At 31.9% G+C, this 21,846-nt stretch overlaps 1 protein-coding gene across 7 annotated transcripts in view; it reads left to right on the top strand.

Moving 5' to 3' along the window:
- The window catches only part of LOC127729922 (uncharacterized), a 67,969-nt gene extending 49,848 nt beyond the window's left edge, over nt 1–18,121 (top strand). For 3 of the 7 annotated variants that reach the window (XM_052237891.1, XM_052237890.1, XM_052237897.1), the window contains one exon: nt 17,611–18,121. In XM_052237891.1, the coding sequence (XP_052093851.1) occupies nt 17,611–17,840 (230 nt within the window). In that variant the 3' untranslated portion in view covers nt 17,841–18,121. Of the gene's footprint in view, nt 1–3,328; nt 3,586–5,210; nt 5,377–9,697; nt 9,916–12,133; nt 12,312–14,297; nt 14,466–15,754; nt 15,782–17,610 lie in introns of all 7 variants that reach the window. The other 4 variants (XM_052237894.1, XM_052237898.1, XM_052237895.1 and 1 more) reach the window with 4 other exon arrangements.
- Nucleotides 18,122–21,846: the final 3,725 nt, after the last annotated feature.

The following is a 21,846-nucleotide window of genomic DNA, read 5'->3' on the forward strand; positions in this document are numbered from 1 at the left end:
GGGTAATCCTTATTTTTAGCTTTTAAAAAGGATTTATTTTTTGTTCTTGCTGCAAAATACATAGAAAAACAACTTATCAAAGATACCAGGATAAGCGGAGCTCTGATTTAAAGAAAACATAACGCAGTGTATGCTACTACTAACTTATATATACAGCTGATTTTGGAAAATTTGTTATAAGTCCATCAACATATATACATTTGTGCTGCAAACAGAAAGTAGACAAGTGATCATGGATTCTAAAAATGTATCATTATATCAGGAAACTCTGATTTGTAGTTGCTGAGAACAAAAACGACAAAAAATGTGTTACCGACGGACGGACGGACCCTCCAATGGGCGGACAGACGGAAGGAAAGAGATAAATCGTGTACCCTCCACCTTTGGAGCGGGTAATAAGAAAAATATGGAACAAAATATGTCTTAGTGCTTATCACATCTAAACCATTGAATTTGTAATCACTTTTGTTTTTAAACTTAAACGTTGTGCAAGTTGATGTCTGTTTTAAATAGAAAATATTTGTTCCTTATATAATACATTAAACATCAAATCTATTATACTGATATTTTTGTAGATAGAAACAGAAATTGAAATTCCCCTATTCGGACCTCTTTATATGTGCAAAAACATAGTCTTAGAACTTTTTGATCTTGGTCTATTGTATCAGACAAAATATACAGCTTTTATCTTTTTCATAAAAGGAAGATATCTAGTGAATTTATAAAAAAAAAAAAAACATCATCCCTTCGAAGGAATTTAAGTTGATCTCTTACCTAATAAAACAAAAATAGCATACACCTAGGGATACTGACCCTACTTTCATCCTTTTCTGCTTCCGTGAAAAACCGTTCTGGGGTTTCGAAGAGGAAGTAAACAATAACTTAAACAATGCTGAATGTGATAAAATAAACTTCCGTAATAAGGTCCGCTGTCACGAAGACATAACTTATCTTACTAATAACAAGAAATAAAGACGGCCAGTTTTCTTGTGTTTTATTGCAAATGCATATTGTGTTACTAAACAAGGTCTGTAAAAATGATACATAAATTACTGAAAGATGATCATTATGTCATGACACTGAAACAAATTGAAAGAACGAAACTGCACAGATCGATGTCAACGAAAGTATCTGTTACATTTTAATAGTGAAGCATTAATCCACACATTTTATAAGGTCAAAATATTGTTTTCAATAACTATACATGAAGTGTAAATAGCAGGACCACTGAGAGTGTTTGTATTAATTTCCTTCGCGGGAGAACGATTTCATTGTCGTTATGAACTTAAAATACAATATGTGTATACAATATCGCTATAATATAGAAACAATAAAAACCAACATATAAAAAGGTTATCATATAATCAAAAATATCAGCCTTCAAATCAAATATAAATCCAGAAATTGTACGGAGGATTTGCATAAAGAGCATCGTTGGATAGTTCAAAGGGCCCATAAACCACTTAACTATAGAACAGGTGCAACAAGAATCATTCTTTTTTTCATTTCTAATAATTCAATTACTCACACTCGACCAAACTATTCAACATCAATTTCAATTATATTTTTTTCTTCAAAATTTGAAGAAAAAATTATTTTATTGCTGTTGAAGTGCCTTTTTTGCAATAGTTATTCAAATGATATTTGATCTTGAGATCTAGCATTACTCTCCAGAAACTATTACTTTTTCTTAAATGTTCATGTTATAGTATAAAATTGCTTTTAAAATGTATATGATATCTTAACAATAAATCGTTGAATGTGCACTGACTAATATTTAGGTCTGTAAAAACCTGATTTATATAAAAGAGGGACGAAAGATACCAGAGGGACAGTCAAACTCATAGATCGAAAACAAACTGACAACGCAATGGCCAAAAATAAAAAGACAAACAGACAAATAATAGTACAGATGACACAACATAGAAAACCAAAGACTAAGCAACACGAACCCCACCAAAAACTGGGGGTGATCTCAGGTGCTCCGGAAGGATAAGCAGATCCTGCTCCACATGTGGCACCCGCCGTGTTGCTTATGTTATTACAAATACGGTTTATAGTCTAATTCGGTAAGTAACATTTAATTGTAATGAACCTTGCCCCTGCTTTAAATAAATGCCGGTACTTTTAGGTCGGTACTGTTTGTCCTTTGCCTTTCACTGGATTTTTATTTTTTTCTCATGTTATGCTGTTACACCATGCAGATAGAGAAAAGGTTGAGCCAAGCAAACATACTTAACCCCGCCACACTCTCTTTGCTCTTGTAAAATTTAGTTGTTGTCGTGGGTTGCTGTCTGTCATATTTGGCAATCGTTAATTGTTTTATCTTGATATTGTATTCAAATCCTGCAAGTGTCATCATACTTATGCAATAAATCTCTATATTTGTAATGAATGTAAATTAAAGTTATACTAATTTACGACATTCATCCCTGATGTATAGATTTATAAAGTATTACAAAATGCGTTCTTTTACTACAAACACGTGCATATTGAACCAACTTAGAATTATATACTTCAAACGAAAGAGACAATGGAACAACCCCCATCAAGAAATATAAACGGAAAATAAATTTTGCGTGAAGATTACCTTGAGAAATTTTGAAACACAGATAATATGGAAGAAATCAGTCCAGTCAGGTGATCTTCAAATGTTATACAATGACAAAAGAGGAGGAATTTATTTTATTTGTATATGTATCATGTAAAAGAAAATACAATAGATTACACAATAAGAGAGAGTAACGTGACGAATGAAAAGACCCTAAGGTATTACTTTATTTGAGATATCAACTTTTAAAGTATCGAGATAAAGAGAAAAATTGAGTGAGAAATGTTAGCTTTGCACGCAACCACCATATCAATCTACTATATCTATTTTTACAGATGAGTTATACAACGAGTAAAAATATAGTTATTATGTTATCTAACAAACGTTTCATCATGCCCCATAAAAATCACCTAATTTGAGTTGGCAACATTTAAAACATCTAGAATAATTTCATCTCTCACAGAGGAACAGTTGGTGTCTAAGAGCATTTCTTTGTAAAACTTTGATGCATTCATTTTCATTTGCCTTGAGGTAAATTTGATGATTCATCCATATGAAGAAATATCTTTGTACTGAAATACAGTCTTGTATACGAGAGGAAAGATCCATAACTGTCAAAACATAGAAACCTTACAACAAACGCTAATCAAAGCAAACAACTACAACTTCCTTCTTTTCTCTCTATACGTTGTAATATATCAATATATTCTGTTAATACATAAAGAAATCACTTTAATGATAGTATGATTGTAATATAACATTTTATTTACCTTTCAGACGTGATGATTAACGAGTTAAACTGTGCACGCAATAACATTGTGTCTGTCAACAAAACCAGCTCCTCAATTGATTTCAATGCCGTCATATCCACTTCTTTACTTCGTTCCAATTGTCTCATTCATATTCATAATACAGACTTCCAACCCAGATTTAAATATAATGCTACAGTTCAACTAATCGGTAATACAATGTTGTCTGGAATGATTGTAATTCATGTATTTGCTGGACATCCGAATCTAAGTAAACCTGTTGAGGTAAATATGCATTATTATATATCGTAGTTGATATTCTTTGTATAATAAACTGTGAGTGATGTTACATATCGCTTGGTCCTCACTCAAGGGGAAATGCAGATAAATATAAAAATAAGGAGATGTAGTATGATTGCCAATGAGACAACTCTCAACAAGAGACCAAATGACATAGAAGATAACAATTATAGGTCACCGTACGGCTTTAAACACAACAGAGTTTACTTTCATATTAATAAAAACGTGACTGATTTCAAAGCACATGACGGTATTTTTGGAATAACCCTAATTTATCAACAACAAAAAATACGTACAAAATTATAAACTGGTATCTTTGGTGAGCTTGTTTAGAGGTGGTTGAAACCTTAATTGTAGTACATTCAATAAACCTATAGACTAAAATTTACAATGACAATGTATCAAATAAAGCTTAGAAGTAATGAGGTATTAGCTATTGGTCGGATACTCTATCCTCGGTGATGATTGACATCAGCACGTAACTGTAACGACTCTGTGGTAGTTATGTAGAATAAGGCAACAGTAGTTTACCGATTTAGAAATCACTTATATCGATTAAAGAGACACGAATCAAGGTAACAAACAAAAACTTAGGTAAGTGGCATAAAATAAGGCATCATTAGTTTAACGATTTAGAAATCTCTTAAATCGATGAAAGCGATAAGAATCAAGATAACAGACAAAAACCTTGGCAAATCGCATAAAATAAGGCAACAGTAGTTTATCGATTTGGAAATCCCTTTGATCGATCATGGAGATACGAATCAAGGTAATAAACAAAAATTGAGGTAAATTGCATAAACTCCAAAAGGAGCAAAAACATGCCTTAAAGTCATAAAACTTTTGAGTAGATTATCATACTAAGTCTCAGAAATAAACCATTCAAAATACTGGATTTGATATTTCGGGCACTCACTTTATACTCCGAGTACTGAGTAAATTTGTATGACTGATACGCCGGGTGCGTCGACAGGTTGAGCGTTAAGGCATAATATCGATTTCAGATCGAATGACTCCTGCTTCTAGAATAAACTCCAGTTGGAACCTTCGAGAAAAAAGAGGCGAAAGATACCAAAGGGACATTCAAACTCGAAAGTGAAATGACAACGCTATGGCAAAAAAAAAACCCAAAAAAAACAAAAAACCAAAAAACAGTACTCAAAACACAACATAGAAAACTAAAGACTGAGCAATACGAACCCCACCGAAACCCGGGTGTGATATCAGGTGCTCGATGCAAAATGTGTAGGCAGTCAACATACAAAAGACATTAACGAGCATGCGAGGCTTGAACAGAATAGCCAAAATTTTAAAATGTTCATAATTTCTGAGCCTTGGCAGTCACAAATATTTTTGTCTACAATTACATTATTTTTAAAATGAAAATTTACAATCAAATATTTTTTTAATTGACAAAGAAAGATTATCTTATGCTTTGTTTTCAATCATCTCCATACTTTTAAATGATTTAAGAAACCATTCATATTGGTTTATTCTCTTTAATAATGTTGATTGCCAGTTCCATCTTAATATGTTTATTTGGTCTTACTAGTAGTTTATATAATGCAAAATATAATATTAACCTTATCAAACGATATCTACAATTTCAGACATTTTATGCACCACAAAAGTGGTCTGGACATTTACAATCGAGTGATATGTATATTACATTTGTCAGTTTTGTGGTGGCAAATTTTACTATCAGTGTTTCTGTAAAGGAGTGCATGGACAATTGCTATGAGCTCAAAATGCCCAGCATGATACCAACAACTATTAGTAAGTAATTCTGTTGATCATAGAAATATATAAGAGTACTTGATTTGCTTCCTCAATGAATATATAACCAATCATATTGAAAACAAATGTTAATTATTTTGGCCCCTTTAGTTCGAAATAAAAAAATGTTAGTATATTTGTTAAATGACATCCTTCAGATTTTCAAGAGACATCAGTCTGTCAGACAGATATATCCGTTTTTATATTTTTAGATTGAGTCTTATATTTTGATTTAAAGACTCAACAAAAATGCTACAATGTGTCTTGTAAAAAGATGTTAATGTTGATGTTGATATCATACATTTTTGGGTGAGTCCTTGTCTCAGGGTCAATTGCACTAAAAATACTTAGTAACATATCAATTACACGTAAATTGTGTCAATTTCAACATGCTATGACGTCATAGTAACATCTCAACTAAAATGTCCTGATTATATCATCCTAAATGTGTATTAATAAAACTAACATAAATGTGATAGGATTGAAGCAGTTCAATACACTATTTTTTAATTTAAGGGACCAGTTATTGGCTCTTTTAATAACTCATCGTTATGTGTTAGGCAGGTGAAAAATCTTCTCAATGCTATCTTTGTTTAGTAGCTATTGAAGAAGTATCAACCTAAGTTATTTCTAACCTATCAAATTAAGGAAATTAAAGGATGACTAGATTACCTTTTTCTTTTTGCTCTATATTTACATTAGTTTATAATGAACTTATGGACACCTCGAAAAACCAGCAAACTTAGTTTTTTTGTATCAATTATACATTCCAATGATTTGGAGAACCGTTAAGGATACCGTGTACAGATGACCACGGATTAGTTTCAACTGTCATAACAACAATCCCGTCCTCTCTTCCACGATTGTGACTAATCACCGCATTTGTTCATGACATGACAACACTTTGTTCACCTTCGGGAGCATCTGCAATCACACCCGGTATTAGTGGGGCTCGTGTTGCTCGGTCTTAAGTTTTCTTTGTTCTGTTTTGTAGACTGTTGGTTGTCTTTTTGTAGTTTTTCGTTCATTGCCATTGCGTGGTCGGTTTTTTTCTTCTAACTTGGATTTTTTATTGTCCCTTTGGTACCTTTTCAATTTTACGAATATTTCAACATTAAAAACAGAATGAAATAGATATAAGAAGATGTAGTATGAGTGCCAATGAGACAACTCTCCATCCAAGTCACAATTTATAAAAGTAAACCATTATAGGTCAAAGTACGGTCTTCAACACGGAGCCTTGGCTCACACCGCAAAGCAAGGTATAAAGGGCCCCAGAAATTACTAGTGTAAAACCATTCAAACGGGAAAACCAACGGTCTAATCTATATAAAAAGCGAGAAACGGGGACACTTATGAACCACATCAACAAACGACAACTACTGAACATCAGATTCCTGACTTAGGACATATGCAAACAATTGCAGCGGGTTTAAACGTTTTAATGGTACCAAACCTTCACCCTTATCTGAAACAATAGCGTAACATCACAACATAGAAAGACACACTATAAAATATCAATTGAAATTGCTTAACTCAATCAAAAGACATATTAACACAAGTGAACATACACTGAACGAATAAATTTGATCTATGATACAGTGTGAATACAAAATCAATAAAATGAGGGATGAATAATAGAGTAACAGTATTATACCGCATTGAAATGTAAAACAATTTCAGATAAACAACAATAACCTTGAACAAAAATCTGCCATTTACAATAATATTATACACAGGTAAATGAAAATAATTTTGTTGTTAGATATACAGTTTAAAAGGAGAAAGGAAATATTTTACAAAATAAATAATTTTGATGTTCATAGTTCGAAGAAGTGAAAATTTATAGTAATACCAAACACTTATCAAAGCTGGTATATAGACCAGATATAACCCTGAATAAGTAAACATTAAATAACAAAAAAACATTACAAATAGTATCAACATGTCAATTTAACAAGAAAGTACGATTTGAGAGTACTCGCAGTTACTGACAGCTAGTTAAAAGCCAAAAACAATTAATAGTAAAAAATCATGCATCAGAGACTAAAATCAACTAAAACACATCCCAGAGATTAAGTATTTTAACGTCATGGACAATCAAAGAAGACATGACTTGTGCAATGCCAAAAATAAATGTATCGACAGGCAGTAGGATAGTTAGGAGTTAACCTCTTAATAGATAAAAATGAACTTGTGTGTGTCTTTATACATCCCGTTTGAAAAGAATACAAATTTAGTCATGGTTTAATTTGCTGATGAAAAAATCGATATTAGTGCCAGCCAAATTTACTGATCAAATCTTTGTATCTATGAAAGAATTTAGTAAAAGTTTTAAGTAATTTATGGTAACGAAATCCCTGACTTAATAATTTACCAGTGATGCATTGATTACGTTCGTTATAATCTATCACTACACACACGGGCATAACGAACGAGTTGGGATATATAAACACCGTATGATGGAGCCAAAGAAAGATCGCCGTCTAAAAAAGAAAATTAACAATAGGGAATGAAAAATCGTCTCTTTTGTCGTAAATTTTAGTATGGAGTTTCCCTTTAGAAATTGAAATGTCTAAATTTAGAAAAGGACAACTACTGCTGTTTATGTTAGATTTAGTTAAAGTAAGTTCTTTTGGGTAAATTTCGGTAGTATATTTAGAGAACTCTGGATTATTTAACGAAAAAATATCATCCAGATGACGGTAGGTATTGTTGAATGTATCAACCAAATGTAACAATGACGTTTCTTTACTGAGTTTGGTCATAAACTGAGATTCATAGCAATACAGGAATAAATCTGCTATTAAAAGGGGCGCAGTTAGTGCCCATAGGAATACCTATTACTTGTTGATACACTTTATCGCCGAAACGTACATATATGTTGTCCAGGAGAAAATTTAGAGCTTCAATCATATCTTCACATTTCCAGTAAGTGTGTCTAGCATACTTTCCTTTTTCGTTACAGAAAAAGGCTTTAAACGAGTTACAGCAAATAAATGTGCATTGAGATTTCTCAAAAGACCATTCAATTAAATATGAAAACTTTTTCTTGATAAGATTGTGTGGAAGTGTAGTGTAGAGAGTAGAAAAATCATAACTGTCAACAGAATTAAAAGGACCATCAAAAGCACGTATTTTATCCAAAACTTCTAAAGAATTTTTAACACTCCAAAAATAATTAATACCATTATTTTCATAAGCTTTATTACAAAAGTTAATAACAAGTACTTTGATAGTAGTAAGGGGGGTAGTTATAAGCACTGATAGATTAGTAGTAGAACACTTACTAGATGCGGAGATGAAACGGAATTTAAATGGTTTTTTGTGCAAAGAAAGCATTAAAATAAAATAAGAATGCAAAGTCATTTGTTATAGTACTAAGTCCGGGTTTACTTTCGCACAAAAACATTCTTAAGATAAAAATTGATCGTACTATGTTTCTCTTAACTGTTCATATCTTTTTATATGAGCCAGACAACCTAATTTTTGTACATGGAAAAAACCATAATATATTTTTTTTCTTAATTTGAAGATATTGCCTCTGAATATTTTGAATGGTTCAAAAGCATCATTTTGGTGCGCTTAGATGAAATATATTGAAAAAAATACCCTAACATGTAGGCAAAGATGGACATGTGTATATGTACATGTAGTAATTATGCATATCCCCATTGAGATGTTACTGATATACTGCAATTGCGTGAAATCATTTTGAGAAAACTGCGACCTCGTGCGTTTTAATGTCCATTGTAAAAAAAAACAACGTAATAAGTAGGCTTAACGGACACAATATGTCAATGCATTGTCATTTCTAAGCTGTTATAGGTTTGATAACAGTAAACAGAAAACTTGAGCAATTATTTATTGAGATGAAGAACAGCAATAAAAGCGACGTTCCTTTACGTTTTGTGTTTTTTTTTCTGTCCATGTACTGATTTTGTGTCATGGATGGATATCTCATATCCTTTGTTTGTTTTTTTCTATTCTATTATAAGTTTGCGATCTATAATTACGAGGAATTACAGAACGTAGAGTTGTGGTTTTCGCCAAAGCAAAGATTATAGAACATAAAGGTCTATCTTTTAGCGAAAAGATGTTCATGCTGTAGGTCGTTTATGATTCTAACGTTGAATAATATAGTTTACTTCAATAATATATGGTGTAAATAGAACTAGTACTTTTGAAAGAAAACAGGGACAAAAATCATGGATTTTTGTTTTAACCTGCCATTTCAGAGAAAACTTAACCACCTTCTTAAAATAGAAGTTGTACACCTTCTTGTTCGAATAAGAGGATTTACACCTTAATTGCTTTTCAGTTGATTTGCCAGACGAATGTGGTACAAATTACTGTTTGGACAATTACGCTATCAGCTATCAAATGAGAGCATCTTCACAGTTCAACAGAGATTCGTGTTACTTATATTTCCCGGTAACTAACAATCCGACGATTTGTATAACAGTCAGTAGTTACTGCTGTGGAGATGCAAACAGTTGTCATATTGCAGAAATCCGTGTCGGTTCCGAATTGTATTTTGTAAGTACAATTAATAATAATTCAAAGTTCAAAATTTTTTATTTTGATATTTATTGTACTATGTATGATGCAGATTTTAAAAAAACTTTTTATATGATATATATTATTTCACTAACGACAACTTTTTTTTTGAAATTCAAATAAAGTCTTATATTCAGTTCATTTGATTTGATTTCAGATATATTTACAAAAAATTAAAAAAAAAAAGGTGTGAGATATCAAAAGATCAATCAAAATTCATAAGTCGAAGGAAAACCCCATGGCCAAAATAGAAACACAACGCAAAAAATCCAAAAAGTTGATAAAAACACTACATATAAAACTAAAGCAACATGAACCCCACACAAAGGGGAATGATCACAGGTGCTTCAGAAACTAGTTTATGCCAAAGGGAATGAAAGAAGTATAAGTCATATCGAAAAGAAAAAAACAATGAAAAGACAAACAGCTGCAGTTCATCAAACACTAGACGTAAAACTACAGATTGGGTTACACGGACACTACCAAAATATGGGGTTATCTCGGGTGCACCAAAAGACTTACAGTGCTCCACAACAAAGTTAAAGATATGAGGATCTTCGAAAAGTACTAGTTTTATGATGACGCCATACATGATAATTGGTATTGTCTAATTTCCCAGTTTAAAAATGAAGGTCTGGAAACTAAAATGAAAATTACTTTTCATGGATTTAATACTCAAAATCTTTATATGAAATAAAATATATGAAACTCTTTGAGGATTTTGCAAATTAAAGAAAATATATGTTTAGTTATTATCAAACTATTGATAATAAATTGAATTATGTTAGTTCATATAACGTTATATTCAAAGACTTTACTTTTAAAAACAATGGTGATATCCTTTAATGAATAAGTTTTTTTAAACAAATAAGTTTACATTAATTGAAAATAGATTTGAAAGCCTTATACACAAATCATTATAACAATAATGATGTGATATCTTATTGAATAGGATTACAACAGGTACAGACAAATTTTCTGTATCTATGAAAGAATTATGTAAAGGTTACTAGTAACTTGTGGTAAAAAAACCCTGAATAAATAAAATACCAATAGTGCATAGGTAACGTACATTGAAATCACAGATGTCACTTCAGCAAATGCCACAGTGAGCGATTTGTAAAATATACACATAGCAAAAAGGGACCAAACAAACATCACTATATATATATATATATATATATATATAACCAAAACCCAAAATAACTATAGGTAACGAGAAACTGTTAAGTGAATTTTTGTATGACGTTTAACTTGTGAAATAGAAATATTTAAATAATTAAAAGGAAAATGTTTTTGATCATGTTAGATTTATTTAATAGTCTATAGGCGGAAGATGCCAAGAGGACGTTCACAGCTCACAAGTCGAAAGCAAACTAAAAAAGACATGTCATAAAAACCAAAGACGACGAAAAGACAAACAAGTTCACAAAACAAAACACAGAAAACTAAAGACTGAGCTACACGAACCTTACTAGAACCTTGAGGCCATCTATGATGTTCCGGAAGGGTGGGCAGATCCTGCTCCACTAGTGAAACCCGTAATATTGTTAAATCGGTCGATAATTCTCATTCGGTGGTGCACATATATCCGTGGTCATCTGTGACACAGATATTCCTTAATGGTCAGTTATGTGCAATACCTTGAAGGGATGTTAACAATTTTTCAAGTAAATGGATTTCATAATTTTTACTGCCACTTTGTGTGTGTGTGTAAGATACTAAACAAAGCTTAGGTGTACTCAAATGTATCATTTAAACTAAATCTAATTTTATTTTTATTTTCAACCAATAAATTGACTTTTTAAGTTGTAAAAATTTTCTGAAAAATCTATTCATCAAAAAATCATATGTACCGCAAAACATGGTTAAATCTTATGCTCTTTTTTGAAAATTTGAATGAATATGCGGTGTACAGATTTTTTTTTACAATTTGGCTCATTCTTAAAAACGATAAAAGATCATAACTAAAAACAACTCAAACAAAAAGTCTTTTGGGATTTTCTAAGAACAAGATACTTTTTTTAAATCTTATATTATTGTTATTTACCAATTAAATTATTTAATCATATTACGTATTCAATATTGTACTGCCAACAACATCTTTCAAAATACAGTATTACATGAACCTTCTTATGACATTCTAAAGATCGTTTTCTCTTTTGATTTACACAATTTTATTTTCATGCTTTTACAGACTTTGGACAGGGCAATACACACACCTTGGTGTCTTCCTTGGAATATAGCAGGAAAAACTTTGAAATTGAATTTGAAAAATAAAGGCGTGATCGAGCACACCGTCTGCACTGTTAAAATATTCACAAACACAAGCAATCACGGGAAGTGCTCCTTAACAACAACGACAGAGTCGGATGGTGATTATTCTATTTTATGATTGTTATTTTATCAGAATTTAAAAACGCAGCTCATGAAATAATAACAATAACTTCTAACAACAAGGCTAAATCTTAAAAAAAGTTATAAAAAGATATGGATCATCTTTAAAGTATTTAAACTGGAAATAAGAAAAAGAGGGACGTGGGATTGCTGGTTATGATACAACAATCTATTTAATATCATCAAACATTATAGTTGCATTGGTATTTTGAATTTGTTTTTTTTCACTTCCAGTAATATAAGCTTTAATATTCCCGTTATGAACTTTGCGTTTTTTGAAGCAACATTTCAACAGAACCTGCATATGAAGTATATATTTCTCAATTGATATGATATTTTAATGCTGGTGTTTCATGAATATGTTATGCGTCCGAAGCGCTTTATTGGATTTACCTTCATCTGGAACGCTCAAAGCCGACTATTTGAGAGCCAGTGATGTATAAGAACCGAAACAGTTGAAGAGCTATATGACAAAAAAGGACCCAAAAATAGAAAATTCCATTAAAGGTCAGCTTTCCCATAGGGAGTTGAAACCTTTGTTTCTAAATAACTACTAAATTTATAATTGTACACATTTAGATAGGTTTGTTATAAATCATGTCAATACCGAAGTACGGACTACTGAGCTGATGATACCTTCGGGGACTGATAATCCACCACAAGCGGTATCGACCAAATGCTGTTAAAATTTAGAACTTCATTCGTCCAAATCTCTATCCATATCATAAATTCCATAGATATTGATTTTTCATACAGTCAAGACAAAACTTTAAAGTTTAAAATCTTGGTAGTGCAAACAAACAACTGAGTTTTATTTGATATGATTCGTGGGTGATCTCATGTGCACCGGAAGGATGTGCAGATCCTGTTACACATGTGGAACCTGCCGTGTTGCTCATGTAAGTACAAACCCAGTGATAAGTCTAATTCGGTGGATCGAATTCCAGGAAAAGAGAACAGGATTGGGTTTTATCACAATTAGAATATATCCGTCGCCACCTGTGAAACAGATATTTCAAAACGGTCAACCAACTCGTGGTGGCGTCAGTAAAATTTTATAAGGGATGATTTCAATATTACAACTTGGAACTCTTGGTTTAATAGCTTCCTTGTAAGCAACCCTCTTATCAAGGAAATCATGATCGGAAATGCAAGCCCCAGAATTTCGTATCAATTGGGAGATATATACTACATATGCAGGCGCTGCAGGAATGTTGCTACATAGAAATAGAAAGTTTGGGAAGCTGAAATTATCTCTTTTGTTTTTGTTTTCAGTCGACCCACATTGTCAATTTCTAGATGTAAGTCAAGATATGAGACAGACTTAAAAATTCTATCTGTTGTATCTTTAATTTCAAGTTCGACGGAAAAGATGCGTTCAACATTTCTAGTAACTAAATTTTATTTATACAATTTATTGCTCATAAAAAATTTTGTTGTGTAAAAGCAGCCATTTTTTGTCAACTAGTAATTACGAATCTTAGCGAAGCCACAATCGCGTCCTCTATTCCTCCGTCATGACTCTTCACTCAATACTAATTGTCACAAAAATTATTCTTGTGAGCAACACAACGGATTGCACTTTTGAAGCATAAACTGCTAACTTATGCAACCCACATGATTTCATCACTATAAGTTGGGTTCATGTTATTCAATCTTTACACTATTCAGTGTGGTCTTTTTTCTGCTGTCCATGATGTTGTCTGATTTTCTCTGGTTTAAAAGATTTGATGGCCTTGTTGGTATCTTCTAATTTTTCAATCTGTGTATTCATTAAATGACAAAAGAGAGGCAAAAAATACCAAATGGACATTCAAACTTATTAGTCGAAAATACAGTGACAACGCCATGGCTAAAAACAAAAAAGACCAAACGACAAACAACACTATACACAGCACAACACAGAATTGAATAGAAAACAAGTTAAAATTTTCACATACATTATTATATTTGTTTCTTAATAGGTGTCAATAAAGAAAATAATCCTGTGCCCATAGCAATCTCTGCAGCAGGAGGAGTTTTTATCATCTTATTGCTAGTTCTCATTGGGTACTTAATAAAGAGCAAAAAATGTCAGCCAACCCAGTCTGGTCAAGTCGTTAACTACATCCACCATCAATCATCAGTTCAAGGTAAAAATTAAAAAGTCCAATATTTGTTATAGTTTATTATCATGTATTTCAAATTAATTTTTATCATTGTGGGTATATTGATCATTATTATCGTGTGTAGAAATGCAAATTCAATGATGCCAAATTGATGCACCAAATGCGCATTTTGTATTATTTTCCCGGTCAGTAAGCACGGGACCAATTATTGGAGATTGAAAAGTATTAAACAATGAAAATCATTACTTTCAAAACAGCATAAAAAAGTATAAAAAAAATATCAAACTCCAAGATAAATTAAAAAAAAAGTCCATAAAAACTGACAAAATCAAACGTGAGACTTTATCGACCAACGGAACGAATGGAAAACAACCGTCATATTCCTGATTTGGTACATGCATTCACCAAAGAAAAATTCAAAAAGGGGAAACCTAGTTCAACTGATACTATTGGATTAAACATGTTTTTTTTTCTGGAGGTTATTGATGTGTAAACGGGGGCGATTAACTCACAAACTGAATAAAAGTCCTTATGTAAAGTTTGTGAGTCAGCGACCCAGTTCACACCTAGAAAAAGTGTATTTGGTTCTTATAATTCTTAACCCAAACATTTGCAACTTTTGATAAACATTTTATTTTCATTGGCGTCTATTTACCGTTAAATCCACAGTTGACTTGTTGAACTAAGGAGTGAGCCGCCATATTGACTGGCTGGAATCCATAAATGTTCGAATAATGCAGTAAAGTCGAAAATGAATCAAAACCTACCTCAAGAACTCCACGAGCTTTTCAGTTTACCATCAGTAAAATTTTAAATTGCAAAATACCGATATCAATACTACGTATCATAAAAACAAATATTGCTTAAGCATTCACATGTATTAAGTTAAGTTAATTATTAAAGCTGTTATCCTAATGCTTGTAGTGTAATGGTTTGGTTGGCTTGCTTGCTTTGTTTGTATAAATGTTTGCTCAAGCATTGTAATTAAGATTGGCATCTGCAATCAATAGATAGGCGGGGCTTCAGACAATGCTTGAGCAAACAGTTATACAAACAAAGCAAGCAAGCCAACCAAACCTTTAAATTGCTAGCATTAGGATAGCAGCTTTAGTTATATTATATTATCAAATATGCATTATTACAAAGTTCTATTTTTTCAAATTCTTGTTTAAACTACTCAATTGACTCTATTCCACAAACTAAATAAAATAGTCATTAAGAGCTAATTGATAACTTATAGGACTTAATCTGTAAATAATCCTTTATCTACGTTTATCTTTTATTTTCAAAATAAATTAAAAAAAACATTGCAGGTCGACGTTTAGTTTCTAGATGCAGAAGTACGTCTATAATTGTTAGTTTGTTTATATAGCTATATATAAACTAATTAAATTGATTTACTAACCTTGCATATATTATCATAACTAACTGGTATTTGATGGATTTTGCAATCAAAATTTAAGTCCAATTTTATTTACTGGGTTTTAACCACTATCTTTAACAACAAACCCTGACTAATTGATTAAAAAGAAGTGCCACAGTCCGTCAATGCGATTATAGATTTGAATGGTACAGAAATAATATAAAAATACAGACTGGCATAATGTACGAAGCTTTCGAAAAAATAGAAATAAAAAATATTAATGGATTGCTTGTTCACATTGCAAGCAATTCTACAATGATAAAAGATAAATGGATAAAGTCATTGGACAATCAAAATTCATCAGTTGCAGAAGGACAGAAAACACTTGAAAAGACATAAAAACATAAAACTGAGCAACAAAAACCCAATCACAAATCGGAATGAACTCAGATGCTCTTGACTGGAAACTGTTCCTGCTCCTTTATTTGCTCCGTCACTTTGCGCATGACGAATAAAATCTTATTATTTAGAACCTCTATGTCCACGCCAATGCTGGTGAAGTTTTATTCCCCGAGGGTATCACAATCCCAGCAGTCACCACTTCTGTATTGACATAAATTATCATTGATCTGGTCATGATTATAAATTTACTGTTTGCAAAACATTGATTTTTTCGAAATAATCAGGATTTTCTATCTCGGGAATAGATTACCTTAGCTGTATTTGGTAAAACCTTTCTGAATTTTGGGTCCTCAATGATCTTCAACTTCGTACTTTATTTGGTCTTCTGGACTTTTTATTTGAGGGTCAATGATGAGTTTTTGTACACGAAACGCGCGTCTGGCGTACAAAAATTTAAGCCTAGAATCTATGATGAGTATTTTGGTAAGTTGTATTGAGTGAAAGCAATAAAGGAGAATCAGGACTTGATTGTGACTGGATTTATGTACATTAAAAACTGAAAATACAATACATGTATATGCATGTCGCATCATTTCTTACTTGCAATTAACACAGCCATTTGTTATTGTATCTAATAAGTTTAACAATTTGTTGTATGTATTATTGGCGACATATGCCCAAAATATGTAATGGTATCCAAGACAATTGAATGTCCTAAACTTTTTTTATTGATACAAGTCTTTCTGAGATATTAAAATGTTTACATATTAATTTATCAATATGTGCAATCTCCATGAAGCAGTTTATCTCTGATCATTTTTTTTTTTATTTAAACTTAGAAATGGGGAAACTACAAGACGCCATGATTTCATATCCGCCGGTTTAGCACTTTGAGCTTACTTTTAGTAACTGTGTGTATTTTTAAGAATATTTAAGAATTAAGTGTTTTTCCTTAAACCGATTTGTGTATGTTCTTTTATGGACTTTTTTTTACTCCGCTCAAAGGAGGGACGAAAGATACCAGAGGGATAGTCAAACTCATAGATCGAAAACAAACTGACAACGCCATGGCCAAAAATAAAAAGACAAACAGACAAATAATAGTACAGATGACACAACCTAGAAAACTAAGGACTAAGCAACACGAACGGTTACAAGCGGTTACTCATGTCAAATTTTCATGTTTTGTTATTTTGGAAAATTTTGTATTGATATTGGTTTTGGTATTTTCTGTTTAATCTATTTAAACTTGTGTTTTGGGGCTTCACATACTGCATAGAATTTAAGAAAACTGTGTATTGTCGAAGATTTATATTGACGACTGTATGTTGACCTCAATTGAAATTGTCTTTTAGCTACTGTGAATTTACTGTGTATAACTAATACCATTTGTTTTTACTGCAGTTGTGACACCACCGCCTTATAGCATTGCGGTGAGAGACAGTCCTTTAACGAATTCAAACCACACTAACAACAACCCTGCTGAATCGGGATATGTTTCAGAAGTATCATCGACCAGAAGTGATCCATCGGAAAACATAATGCGAAACAATGGTAATTCAAATCCATGTTTGGGAGCACCGCCGCCTTATAGCGTGTCTTCATACGATAACACAACGTCAGAGGAAATTTGATTGTTACAGCTGACAATTGTTCTAAATCTGAAAAATGGTGTCTAAATCGCAAGCAACAAGCTCAGCTCAGAATTCAAAAATGATTGAAAAGAGATCAATAATTGTTCCAAGACAAAATTAACCAAACTTGTTGAAAATGGCAAAACATTTGTCAATTGCCAGAAAACTTGCCTGTGAACAAATGAAAAAAATATATACTGTAAATGTCGAGAGAAAGAGAAGTGGGGAAGTTATTACTTCATTTATTAACAGATATTTAAATAAATAAATATACTAACAATTATGTTACTTTTACTTACGAGTGTCATTAAATAAGATCGAAATACATGTGAAGAAATAACATTTTTTCTCCAAAATCATATGTTCGTTCCCTTCTCGATTAACGCTCTCTGGTCGTTTTCATGTTCGTCTGCTTATAGAAGTTTTATTAACACCATTATGATTAGACTGGCCGTTATGGAATATGTGTGTGTGTGTGTGTGTATGTTTAAGTTTATTTTGCTCTGTGCTCATCGTATTAAATCTTGTTATACAGTCAAATCAAATGAAGTACTGTAAATAGGCGAGTGACATTTTTCAAAAAGACGCTTAGTTAACGACTTTAATGCACCAACCTAACATACGGCTATAGTATGTGTCATTCGAAAGCTTATTGACTGTATGTTCTGTTCTGTCCGGTCGTCAATAATTCGAACGGTGCCATTTTTGTAAAATCAATGTCAAAGGTCAAGAATGAACATTCCTAAATTTCGCAAGAATAAAACAAAAAGCCCTTTGTTGGTTCTTGTAGGATTTTTTTTTCTAACATGAACACAATGGAATAGAATACCATAATTCCAAATCAAATGCATATTAAAATTTTAATTACGCAATATTTACGGAAAATTGCAATTCTCTATGAATCTTTCAAAAATGATAAAATTGCGCTAAACGCAAAATATTTCGTTATGAATCAATATGTATACTAGTATGTCACAAATAAAATAAATTTATCGCTAATTATAGGAGAAGGGATTTTATTTTCGTCATTTTAAACTGCAATTGATATAATAATGGCCAGGAATCAGCCTTCTAATGAACCGTTTGCAGTTGCCCTAATTAAATACCACCATCTGCTAATAGGGATCAATTTGCTTTTCATTGTTTAGATTAAACATCGATTGTTGTCAATATCATGAAAAAGTAATTTAGCATATTAAAAAATGGGTAATAAAAGTGATTAAGGAGTATACAAGGTATATACAATAAAACTATGTTTTTTATGTCGAAAGTGTAAGACAAGTTAAGAAGTTTATTCTCGTTCATTATTTGAATAAATACTGTTTGCACCACGCGCTGAACAATCACCAATCTGTCAAGTTTGTGTTTATGTTAGCACATTATTACATACTATATTCGTTGTTTTATCAAATATGAATGACATTGGATATCGTTGAAGATTGAATACGTTTCCTGGGCAATTTCAATCACCGGTTTAAGGTAGTGTTCGTACATTTCGGTGTAGTGTTTTCGGGACTGTTATTTGTCTGTCCTACTTTAATCGCGTTGGTCTTGGTGTCATATGTGTGTTTATCGGAAATGAAGGGATAATCTTGTCCTTACGCTTATACGTTTTTGTTCTTTCCATTCATATATCCATCCGTTAGTCTAAAAAAAACTTTATAATGAGCAATACTCCACCTACGTAAACATAGCTTGGTAAATATTAGTGAGGTTCAACGTTGTGAAGTGTACATATGAAGATTGTACATGAAATGATTGTATTCATGATAAATACATTCAAAAAGAAATCAATAGCAAGCAATTCAAATTCACCATTACTGACCTGCTTTTTAGTTATTTCATTTTGACCCTTGTTTTTCTCATAAACATACCATTTCGTATGGTTTTTTTTTTGTGTCAACTAATATCAGACACTTATTGCAGTTATGGGAACTTATCACCATTACAAAACCAAACGAACAGATTATAGCTTGCAAAACATTGGCATGTAATAAAAAAAATAATGTTACTTATTCATGTCTTTGTTTGGATAAAGTTGTAAGGGTTTCTTTATCATTTAGTTTTGGAAAAAATATTACTTCAAACCAACTAGTTTTGGGAACGACTGTTCTTCTCTAGTATTATAATAAAATGTGAAAATCGCCAAAATATCCTTGCCAGGTCAACAACTAAGGGCTTAACGCAGAATCGTAAAAAGTGCTTAATATGTTTTGTCACAGTTTGCCTACTTTTATAAAACGTTCTTAGTGATGATTGGTTGAATTGTTGTTGTGACACCTACACAGTAATTTCCTTCTTTATAGCTTTTATTCTTTTTGTAATAATTTAACTATTTAAGAAGTCGAATTATAACTATAACTCGTTATTGCAAATTGCTAGAATTTTCAAATCATAACATATAGACTGTAAGCATGGTAAGATGGTGTAGATAAACTCCTCATAGATACTAGGCTCAAAATGTTGTACGCCAGATGATTGTTTCGTCTACAAAAGACTCATCAGTGACACTCGAATCAAAAAAGTTAAAAAGGTCAAAATAGCACGAAGCAGATGGTGGTATTTTGCATGGGTTGCTATAATTGGCAATGTAATTAACAAGAAGCATTATTGCAGTAATTGTAAGATGTCAAAAACTTCCGTAACACTTAATGAAATATGTCATTGGTTTTAAGGTGTTTAACAATTCAAATACAGACAAATGTTTTGGTTTTAACTCATTTTTATCCTTTTCATCGGAATTTCAGGAAAAGGGCGTTATTAATTAAAAATACGTCATTAATATTTTAAAGTGCGTTTGACAATTGACTATTAGTCTCTGTTTTAAAAAAAATTCATCTTTTCATACAAAATTTTATTATCTAAAAGACAGAATATGCAGAAATTTTGACGTCTTGTAAAATAAGAAATTGTTCGTCCTTGACCTTTCATCGTGATTTGACAGAAATTGCACCGTACGAATATTTGACGACCGGGCAAAAAAGATAGTACAGATGAATTGCTTTCGGATGATATATGATTTATCAGTATGTTAGGTAGGTGCATTAAAAATGAAATTTTATGGTGAATGTCACTCGACTAAAACAAAATGTTCGGTATTTTATAAAATGTTACAATTAATACATTTGACCAAATTACAGACAGCCATTTCAAAAGGATAGTCGTACCGGTCAACTTATTTAAATTTTAATTTATGATGTCCATACAATTTATGTACATGTCGATTCCAGTTGTTCTGCCTCGTATATCTTATTAAACATTTATTTTTCAAATTCATATCCTTCAAAGCAACGAAATGTCAAAAATCGATTATATGTTTTGTATGAATCTGAAACGGGAATAGATTATCAATGGACAACACTGGAACTTGACAAATAAAAAGCAACGTTAACATAGGTGTACAGAAGATAAGAAGAATGAGGATAATAATCATGTCACAGTAAAAAATGAAGATATACCACTTTAGCAATTGGAAGTCGACGTAAATAAAACAGCACCATGACTATACACGGAAAACTAAACATTGAGCAACACTAACCCATCACAAATTAGGGTGAACTCATGTACGTGTCCAAGAAGTGTCGACATGGCCTGTTTTAGTGGGCACACTCGTCACTGGTAGATTAATTCATAAGATGAAGTGATAGGCTGTAGATTGAATATATTGAGGTGACTTACTCGGGTTTTCTGCAGATACTATGTATGTTTTCATTTTAAAATCACAATCCTTTCTCTTCTTAACCTTTCAAATGTTTTCGTCTTCATTAATTTACGTTGGAAGTAATTTGTAATGGAGGAATAAAATAAAAAAGGGAAACAAGGCAGATAAAATCATCCGTTATTTCTGACAATTGTCATATTACCTATTTTGCAAATTGGATATTTCAAAAATATATCCATAAAAAGGCAATGAACTCATCATAGATACCTGGCTTAAAACTTTGTACGCCAGACAAGCGTTTCTTCTACAAAAGACACATCAGTGACGCTCGAATCAAAAATAGTT

Source organism: Mytilus californianus, unplaced genomic scaffold, assembly GCF_021869535.1.
Source record: "Mytilus californianus isolate M0D057914Y unplaced genomic scaffold, xbMytCali1.0.p SCAF_2, whole genome shotgun sequence".
In the NCBI taxonomy this organism is placed as follows: Eukaryota; Metazoa; Mollusca; class Bivalvia; order Mytilida; family Mytilidae; genus Mytilus; species Mytilus californianus.